The sequence below is a fragment of the Leptinotarsa decemlineata genome, unplaced genomic scaffold (assembly GCF_025532065.1).
Source record: "Leptinotarsa decemlineata unplaced genomic scaffold, Ldec_3_MD MMD2_P_RNA_scaffold_6, whole genome shotgun sequence".
In the NCBI taxonomy this organism is placed as follows: domain Eukaryota; kingdom Metazoa; phylum Arthropoda; class Insecta; order Coleoptera; family Chrysomelidae; genus Leptinotarsa; species Leptinotarsa decemlineata.
This window is the reverse complement of record NW_027412533.1, coordinates 16,278,114-16,288,038: the sequence shown is the minus strand read 5'-3', so window position 1 is coordinate 16,288,038 and position 9,925 is coordinate 16,278,114. Positions and strand designations below refer to the sequence as shown.

The 9,925-nt window shown below is 33.6% G+C and overlaps 1 protein-coding gene across 3 annotated transcripts; it reads left to right on the top strand.

The window, feature by feature from the left end:
* Positions 1 to 4,652: 4,652 nt before the first annotated feature.
* On the top strand, positions 4,653 to 8,324 carry LOC111503864 (protein transport protein Sec61 subunit gamma). 3 transcript variants are annotated; one of them, XM_023158293.2, is made up of 3 exons: positions 4,653 to 4,811; positions 4,880 to 4,977; positions 8,055 to 8,324. In XM_023158293.2, exons 2-3 carry the CDS (start codon positions 4,884 to 4,886, stop codon positions 8,165 to 8,167), a joined length of 207 nt encoding a protein of 68 aa, XP_023014061.1. In that variant the 5' UTR covers positions 4,653 to 4,811; positions 4,880 to 4,883; the 3' UTR covers positions 8,168 to 8,324. The 3 variants fall into 3 exon arrangements, with proteins under 3 accessions (XP_023014061.1, XP_023014060.1, XP_023014062.1); XM_023158292.2 differs by having other exon boundaries at positions 4,654 to 4,811; positions 4,874 to 4,977; XM_023158294.2 differs by having other exon boundaries at positions 4,668 to 4,811; positions 4,857 to 4,977.
* The last annotated feature ends 1,601 nt before the right edge of the window (positions 8,325 to 9,925 follow it).

Here is a 9,925-nt window from a genome sequence, read left to right as displayed (position 1 = left end):
AAAGATCTCGAAGTGACTGTAGAGCAGCCACATTTCTTCGTTGGAGAGAAACAAATATTTTACATCTGCTGAAATGTAGCAGAAACCATTTTTTCGATGACTTTTTGAAATTTGATGAACATGCAACGAACAAAAGTCATCTTGAACAACTTTACAATTTGGATAAGGAAAAGCAATATAGACTAGCACCCAAACATACTGATTCTCATTTATTTCCAACTACCTTTCAAAGGATGAAGGTTAAATTAGCCAGTCAAGTTTTCAGTCATTCGGTAGCTACAGCGATGAATACCTATGCCAGTTTCAATCAGATACCATCAGCAGCAATAGGAACAGCTACATTCATTGAAAAAATGGATAAGTGTTTGATATTTTAAATTCAAATAGATTTGACAGTGTGAAAGATTTCAATAAACTTTTTTTAGAACATCAAAACAAATTGATTATCTGAGGCACCAGTCAATCTAATAATAACACTGATGATCTTCAAACAAGACTCAACCTCTGACGGAAGCAAGAAACTCTTTCGAAGGATCAAAATAGATGAACATTTCAATCTAGCAGACCACTTTTTTAATATTCATGCAGTCATTGTTCACTGTGGTTCTGGCGTTGAATTTGGTCATTATTACGCCTTGGTCAAAGACGAAACGGACTGATTTAAGTTTGACGATATTCATGTCACGTCGTGTTCTGGCGATGTATTGAATCTATTGGAGCCTCTGGAGACACCCTACATTTTGTTCTATGAGAGAGAGGACATTGGCAAATCGAAATCTACAGATGATGTGGTGCTGCAGGTTTTTCAGGGTTTTCCTGCAGCTGAAACAGCAAATGTGCCACTGGAATCAATGAAGTCGCCCCGGAGCGCTAATTAATTTTTATTGTTGTTTTTATTTTTATCGTTTTTATAATTTTTCAGCAAATTAACTGTAATATCAAAAAATGGAAAAATCACGACTGGACAAATGAGATTCATTGAGGGGTGGCAAATAACAATTTCGGCATTTCTGCAACTTTGGGAAAACCTGCATAGTGAAGGACACTTCTACAAATTGACGAGGAATATAAATCAGGACTATGTGGAAAATTATTTTGGTCAACTTAGAAATACTTGTGGAAATGCCAGAAACCCAACTCCTATTCAAATCACCAGAGCTTTCAAAAACACATTTACTCTTCAGTATTTCACACAGGCAGAAGGAACTAACTGTCTAAAAGATACTAGTGAGATTCTATCTAGTATTACAGATGCAGACATAAATAGAATGAAGATTCTTGTGGAAGTTCCAAAAAATCCCTATAAACCTTTGAGAATAGAGACAAATGATTATAGAACTCTAGCCACTTACAGAACATTCATGAGAATTATGTACAAATTTTGCCACGGCGGCTAGTACGACACTGAATGAAACAAATGTAGGTAAATATTAATTTCAAGGCATATAGTAATACAGTAGCCAAACAGTTTGGAAGTTTATATATATGCCTCCGGATTCAGTTTTACAATGTATCATTCAGAATGTCTTAATCATTTCAACAATTTATGTGCCACTGATTGTGATAATTTTCCTTTGGATTATTTATTTTCTCTTTTCACAAGGGTAAGAATTTATTGTACTTTGAAATTTGCCAATAGAAATTTGAAAAAAAAATATTTTAAAAAAATCAAAAACTCATCATTCTGAAAAACCTTTAAAATATATTAGCATAAGTTTTTGACCTAAATTGTATAATCTTACTATATAAAATATACGTATATTTCACCACCTTGCCTTATTTTTTATGAATTCCTAAACAGTTCACAATCATATGAGACATTTATTGGGAGCTCCTCGTAGCAATGATGAAGTCAGATTATGGTCACATATTTTTTGATCAAACCTCGTGCAGAGATGCAAAACAGCTTTTAGCCGACACCCTCCTGCCCCGCCACATGCCAGCAAAAAATAAAATCTCGATCCGAAACATCAAAGACACCGACGGTAGTGAATTTACTTCTGTTTACTTATGTACGGTGTCACGGGTGTCCCAAATATATAAATATATGTAATACACAACAGATACATTTCAAATAACTTGAATTAACCTATAACAAATGACATTAGACATCTCCAACACAGAATATTTCATGAGCTTGTGGGACATGAAACATCTATTGAATTGAACAAGGGTTAAATATTGATCTAAACGAGGCTTTTGTTAGTCCAGTGTTATTAAATATTCATATAAAATCTTATCGCGTATGATGATGACCTGGTTCTTTTAACCAAAGGAGCTAGTGTTAACGATATCTCTCATTACAAAACGTACCACATTGGATGAAAACACATGATCTTCAGCTATCTATACATAACTGTGAAGCTATCTGGTTTCAAATCATCTAAGAGAACAATTCGTTCAGGCCAATCTCAACACCCTACACAGTAGCTGAAGACTACAACAAACAACAGGTTTGTCGTCGCCCCATCTGCCTGTGAACGAGGTAACCAACTGCATATCCGAAATTTGCCCAATTCCTCGTATAAGGAAAGAAATCTTTCACGTATAGTCAGTGGGCATACTTGAAGACTGGCTATAAATCAAATCATCTAAGAGAACAATTCGTTCAGGCCAATCTCAAAACCCTACACAGTAGGTTAATGGACTGGTATTAGCCAGGGGAGTAGTTGTTTTCTGATAGGTGTCAGTCCATTAACCTACTGTGTAGGGTGTTGAGATTGCCCTGAACGAATTGTTCTCTTAGATGATTTGATTTATAGCCAGTCTTCAAGTATGCCCACTGACTACACGTGAAAGCTATCTGGTTTCATAATTGTAGATCTGTTAAAGATAACCACAACATCTTAATAGACTCAGACATTATCAACGTCAGAAAATGAATAAAATACTTGGGAGTGACTCTCACTCACAACCTCAAAAGGGATATACACATTAGTAACTCCATTAGACAAGCAAGTCAAGGTATCAATGTAATCAGGTAAGGTGTTTCAGTAACGTGTATAGTGTGGCGCAGGCGCAGATGGCTTTCAACCGCACTTTGGATCAATATTATTTCAACCTTGTACTAAAAAGAACCTGAATGAATTAAATATATTCTTCTATCAGGGTCTGAGAGCGATAACAGGAACAATGAAATCTACTAAGATTTTGGCAGAAACAGGAAATAAGATGATTCTAGAATTCAGGCGTGAATGGCTTGCCACTAAACTCGTTTTAAATAGAATTGATCATCGTCCACCCGTTACATATTCATTAAATATACCACACGTTTTGTGTAAAAGCAAACAAGGATACTACAAGAACAGAGAATTTCCTTATATGATGAGCGCTAAACAAATTTCCCCCATTTAAAAATGATATATACATGATCCTTCAAGTCACATTAATTTCAAGCACTTTGTGGAGACCAACCTTGAACTTACTTTTGTATATACAAACGCATCCAAAATAAAAGATTAGGTAGGAATAAGAATATCTCCTTTGCCGCACTACTCAATAGCCTAACATCAATATGTGATGCAGAACTCATTGCAATTCACCAAGGAATTATGATGTGTTTAGAACGTAATTTCAATAATAATGTTATACTCTCAGACTCCAACAGTGCATTGGAAAATTTTTTAACAAGTACTATTTCAGCTTGCAGCGACTACATAAGTCTGACAATAAAACAAATAGCATATCTAGCGTCACTGAATGAGGTTCTATTCAAATTTGTTTGGATCCCCAGTCATTTTAAGATCGAGGGTAATGAAAAAGCAGATGTAATGGACAAAGTTGGTACATCTCCTAATGTTCCACTGAATATCAGGTTGAATAAAGACTGTTTCTTGTCGATTTTCAAACAACGAATAGAGGATGATTTCCATCAGGTCTGGAAGCGGGACGTGCAATTCTGAAGTAAATCGTATTACCAAGTTCATTCAGAGTACCCTAAAGATATCTGGTATCTCAACTACACTTATATGGATAGACGACATATTACCTTGATAATTCGGATGAAAACGAGGCATTGTGTACATAAAGAACACCTATTCAGGTGGAAGATTATAGATCACCCTAACTGCGATTGTGGTAAAGTACAATCGTTAAACCACATATTCTAGGAATGTCCGATCAATATGAACCCGAACAGAGGCTTGTTTCGTGCTCTCGTCTCCAAGGGCGTTGCTGTCCCCATAAGTATCACAACAATTTCATATGGTTTGAATTTCTCAAGTATTCTACACATTGTCATTTGTATTTTTTGCCTTAATGTAGTGACTATTCTCTGACATAACTTGTTTGATTAATGATCTATTTATTTTGTAGATATTCATATTGAATAGGTATAGGCATAGTATAAAGATTATTCATACTATAGGTATAGGATGAAGAAAATAACTCTTGTCTGATTTCTACTGAGTTTTTTATTTGTTACGACCGGTTTCGGTTTATTAAAATGGTTTAACAAACCGAAACCGGTCTTAACAAAAAAAAACTTGTTAGGAATCAGACAAAAGTTATTTTCTTTGTCCTATATTCTCTAACATAAGTTTCAATTGTATACATTGATTTATCTAGCCGCCAGGTGAGTGTCTCTTCTGTTAATGTATTCTATGGCGTTGGCAACTTTTCTTTTCTCCAACTGTGACACTGTGACGGTGTGACACGTCATTTGATGATTTTGTGTTTTGTGCCATCGTGGCTGAAAAGTACTAGAGTGGTGAGAGCAGATATTCTTCGACTTTCATTGATATTTTTGGTCCTCTGCAAGGTGCCAGCTAATCAAAATAATTATTAGTTGATATTTATATCCAAGAATAAAAGTGAGTACACTGACATATTTTTCATTACCATCATTTTAAAAAAAGATTTTACTGAAATATAGTTTCAGAAATATGGACCAAGTCACAAAATTCATTGAACCTGGAAAACAGTTCGCCAAAGACTCCATCAGATTAGTTAAAAGGTGTACTAAACCCGATAGGCGAGGTAAGAACGTTTTGAGAATTTAACTACTCTTAGTAATTACGTTTATGCAAGGCATTCTGCATTTTTTATAATTGTCTGGACATAAATTTATTTTGAACAGTTGTACTTGGAGAACTCATACAAGAAACATTTTTCAATCTGTAAAGTTTCTGATTTGAGCATTGAAGATGATTTTTACTAACTGCCATATTGCACATCCTATTTTTTCTCATATTTTGTTCAATGGTGTGTTGTACACACACACCTAGGTTTCATTTTTAAGCAAGAAAAAAGTCTATATGTAACAAAAAATTATTACTTTTAAATATTTGATAACACAATAGTTGAGCCAGTTAATGTGCACATGATGCTTTTTATAATTGACAAAATGAAAAAAATTAAACATCACTGAACTGATCTGTGTGATATAAGGGGGTGGCACAGTTATTTTGTCGAACCCAATGGGTATCTCGGTTATTTTACAAGTTTAAATGTACTTATGTATTTTGATGCATAGATTACGAATCCGAAAGAAAAAAGCGGTGCTCTTCCTTATTTACAAAGTTACGGCCCTTCAAAGTTCTGAAAAGGGCAACTTTTCAGCCTTCTTTTTCACAAGATAAGCTATTTAAAAACGCAAGCATTTATTCACTAGGTCACCTTTACACCTTATTCCTCCTTAATTGACACTTTTCAATTCAACAATCAACATTTTTCTTAGAAGAAAAACCCAATTTAAAAACGAATGCTTGCATCAATCGTACCAACTATGCCATTAACGTAAAAATATACAGAGATATATAACCAAAAAGCAGCTCCGTATATTTGAACATTTTTATTGGAAAAAATATTGATTGTTGAAGTGAAAAGTGTCAAGGAAGGAGAAATAAGGTGTAAAGGTGACTTTAGTGAATAAATGCTTGTGTTTTTAAATAGTTTATCTTGTGAAAAAGAAGGCTGAAAACTTGCCCTTTTCTGAACTTTGAAGGGCCGTAACTTAATAAATAAGGGAGAGTGACGCTTTTTTCTTTCGGATTCGTAATCTATGCATCAAAATACGTAAGTATACTCAAAATTTTTTTCAAAATCGCCGGGTGCCCTCAAAACGAATATTTACCAAAGAGCTCAAGAGAAACATAAGAATCAGTTACTCAGCCTTAAAATAGGTTAACTAAATTGAAGGCATATATAGAACTATTGTGAATTTCTGAAATGGTAACATTTAAGTTAGGATATTTCTACACAGGAAATTTATTTCTATTATTTAGAACGGCCAGGGTATCAGCTTTAGTTTCAGACACAGTTTTCGTAGGATGAATTTTGCTAAATAGAGTACCACCCGAATGAGAACTTATTATAGTGAAGTAGTCACTATTTCTGAAACTACTTTGGCTGGATATAAAGATACATCAATACCATACAAAATAAACATTTTGTACCTTCTAAACTTCATTCTCAACTAGATTTAAAATTCATATTTTTTAAGCAGATCTAGGATAAGTATCCTCTGACGTTTTTGGAGTGATAAGCCTTTTTTTCATTACAATTCTCATTATTGGTCATCATAAATCCAAGGTAAATTATATTATTCCATCCTGCAGCCGGGGACGTTAATTGAGGTGTCAGATAAGATTCCAGAGATGTATTTCCATGGCTACAGATTACCTGATTACCCCTTCCGTGTACCACTGGAAGGGGGTTTCCCTGAAATGTGTCGCATGTTCTCAAGCAACATATAGGGGTTGCCTACCTAACAGAGGAAGGTAGGAAAGCCGATCAGGTCCACGTAGTACCATCGTTTGTCAACCTTGAAGCAGTTAGCTCTGTTAGCAGACACATACTATGTCCCCCTTTGCACCACACTGGATAAGGTTTTCAGCAATTGTCAGATTTCCACTCTTACCAGCTAACCTGAAAGATACCTCACCAAATTAAATTATCAGCTTTGTTAAGAAGCTGCATTTATTTGGTTGAGTTTGAATTATTGTTTGCCATAATTAACCCTCGCGGGTTGCAGTAGATACACTTACTCAGGGTCTACTTAGCTATCTACCTTTGAATTGTTGGCGAATATTCAATAGGTGAAAATGTGTGGTGGCAGCGACGTTGACCTAGATAACTAACAAACTTTCACCGTTTTCAAATAAGTTTTGGAAATCAGTGAATAGGAATTGCACATCCAATAGAATGATCAGCAAGATCACCACACTTATAACTTTTTTTTTGAGCGGGTGTCCAAAGGGAGTTTTTTTTACCATTATGGTCATTAACTTTGTGTTCTGGACATATTTTGTTACCAACTCCTCATTTCAACTAAGGAGAATCAGGAAAATTTGTAGTTCTGACAGCCACAGCAAACCTGGGACCTTTTGGTCAAGAACCGAGAACTCTACCACTGCACCAATTCACTATTTACACCTATCTTGGTTAATTTAGTTGAAAGAGAGTTTTGAAGCGATCATATGTGACCATTGATTTTTTTTTATAGATGCGGTTGGTCTATAGGGTCAACTATTAATAGGTTGGGTACTGACAACAATTAAAATAATTTCGCAACTATTGGTCGTTGATAAATATATTTATATGGTAACATAGTAGAACACTTGGTCAAAGTTTTACTCTAAAGGTGTAAATTGTCACGGCCGGAGATGATTATGTCAAAGCTATTTTCGGGGTTTGTTTGCCGTAATCAGCAGGTTTTTATAACTAACGTTTCATTATCAAAGAAGATGAGGCAATGGAGTGCTTCAGTTCTCACAGCACACACTACATCGTTCAAGGTAAGAAGGTTTGGAAATCTCTTAAGGGTTTCTTCGTTCCTATTGGTTGAATTAATGGGCCTGAAACGTGTGAAGTTTGATGTAGGTAGCTCGACATTATTTCCCTCTGTCACAGAGACAATCACCGATAGAATAAAACTGGATACCCGAACTTGAACAATGGAGTACGACTAGAGGTACTCGTCTCATCGTCTTTGATGTTGACCTTGATTGAAAATGAAACGTAAGCCAGACGAAGGCCAGCAAACCCAAAAAGAATCTTGAAAATATAGTTTTACTCATTTAAATGTAAGAGTAAAATGTATATATTTTTTTCAGAGTTCCAAAAAATTGCAATTGCTACAGCCATTGGTTTCTGCATCATGGGTTTCATTGGTTTTTTCGTGAAACTAATCCACATACCCATCAACAACATCATTGTCGGTTCATAAGTTTTCATAATTATTTATATACATGATTCATCAACGATCATACTTCATGTTAATTGTTTAGGAATAAATTATGTACTATGTTTCATAGTTTTGTATTTATGGTTTTTTATTTTCATACATCATATTGGAGTTAATAAAAAGGAGATTATTTTGTGAATGAAGTTTTCATTTTCTGATGAAAACAATTACTTGTTTTAATTCATAGAAGAGGTATATATATATTTCAAATTATTGAACTCATTTTTCAGTATGGTGAAAAAAGGTTTTATTACATTATAATATCAAAGCCTATATGATTTAGAACAAATTCTGAGACAACTTGAGAATAGTTGTCAGAACGTTGGACTTGAGTGCCAAACTGAAATACTCAAAATATTTGAAATAAAATAAAATAAAAATAGAAATATTTCTGAATGAATACAATTATACATTGAAAGGGGTACATTTTTAGGAGATATTATTTTTTTTGTACAATTAAATGTGAGAATCTTCCAAAGAAAGTAAGAAAGCAATTTATTTCGAAATAAACTCTTTACAAAGATGGGTAGATCATGCAAAGAAGTAACTTTCAGACACCAACTGGAAGGAAAAAACCCTTTCGAAATAACTATTTTCATATGAACATTGAATTACACGAAAAGAAAAATACTTTTGAAACCACTACTTTTATACGAACATTGAATTATACAAGAAGCACTTTTTCCTAGTCAGTTTGTACTCCAAACATTCGTTTTGAAATTGATTCAGATTTCATTCACAGGATTACTACACAATATGGTATATTGTGTAGCATATAAAACTCATTTTTCAGTATGGTGAAAAAAAGGTTTTAATACATTATAATATCAAAGTCTATATGATTTAGAACAAATTCTGGGTGCAACGTCCTTTTTTATGACCAAAAACGTCAATTATGTGACCGTTTCTTTGTACCAACCTCAGTTGACCATATTCATAACACACTCTTGAAACCAATCACAGATGAACAAATTCATAACTTTATAATTGTGTTCTAATCATTTTCAATAGCAAGTGAGTCTTGAGATTTTTTTTACTACAAAATATATTTTTAAATGTTGAACTTGATCATTGAACGTTTCGACATAGGTATATAATTTCTAACGAAAAATTTAAATAAAAATATGAAGAGTTCATCATTCAATAACAAAATGAAAAAATTGAAAACTTGAGAATAGTTGTCAGAACGTTGGACTTGAGTGAAAACTAGAATAGTTGTCAGAACGTTGGACTAGAGTGCCAAACTGAAATACTCAAAATATTTGAAATTAAATGAAATAAAAATAAAAATATTTCTGAATGAATACAATTATACATTGAAAGGGGTAGGTATATTTTTAGGAGATATTATTTTTTGTACAATTGAATGTGAGAATCTTCCAAAGAAAGGAAGAAAGCAAATAAACTCTACAAAGATGTGTAGATCATGCAAAGAAGTAACTTTCAGACACCAACTGGAAGGAAAAAACCCTTTCGAAATAACTATTTTCATATAAACATTGAATTACACGAAAGGAAAAATACTTTTGAAACCACTACTTTAATATGAACATTGAATTATACAAGAAACACTTTTTTCCTACTCAGTTTGTACTCCAAACATTCGTTATGAAATTGATTCAGATTTCATTCACAGAATTGCTACACAATATGGTATATTGTGTAGCATATAAAACTCATTTTTCAGTATGGTGAAAAAAGGTTTTAATACATTATAATATCAAAGCCTATATGATTTAG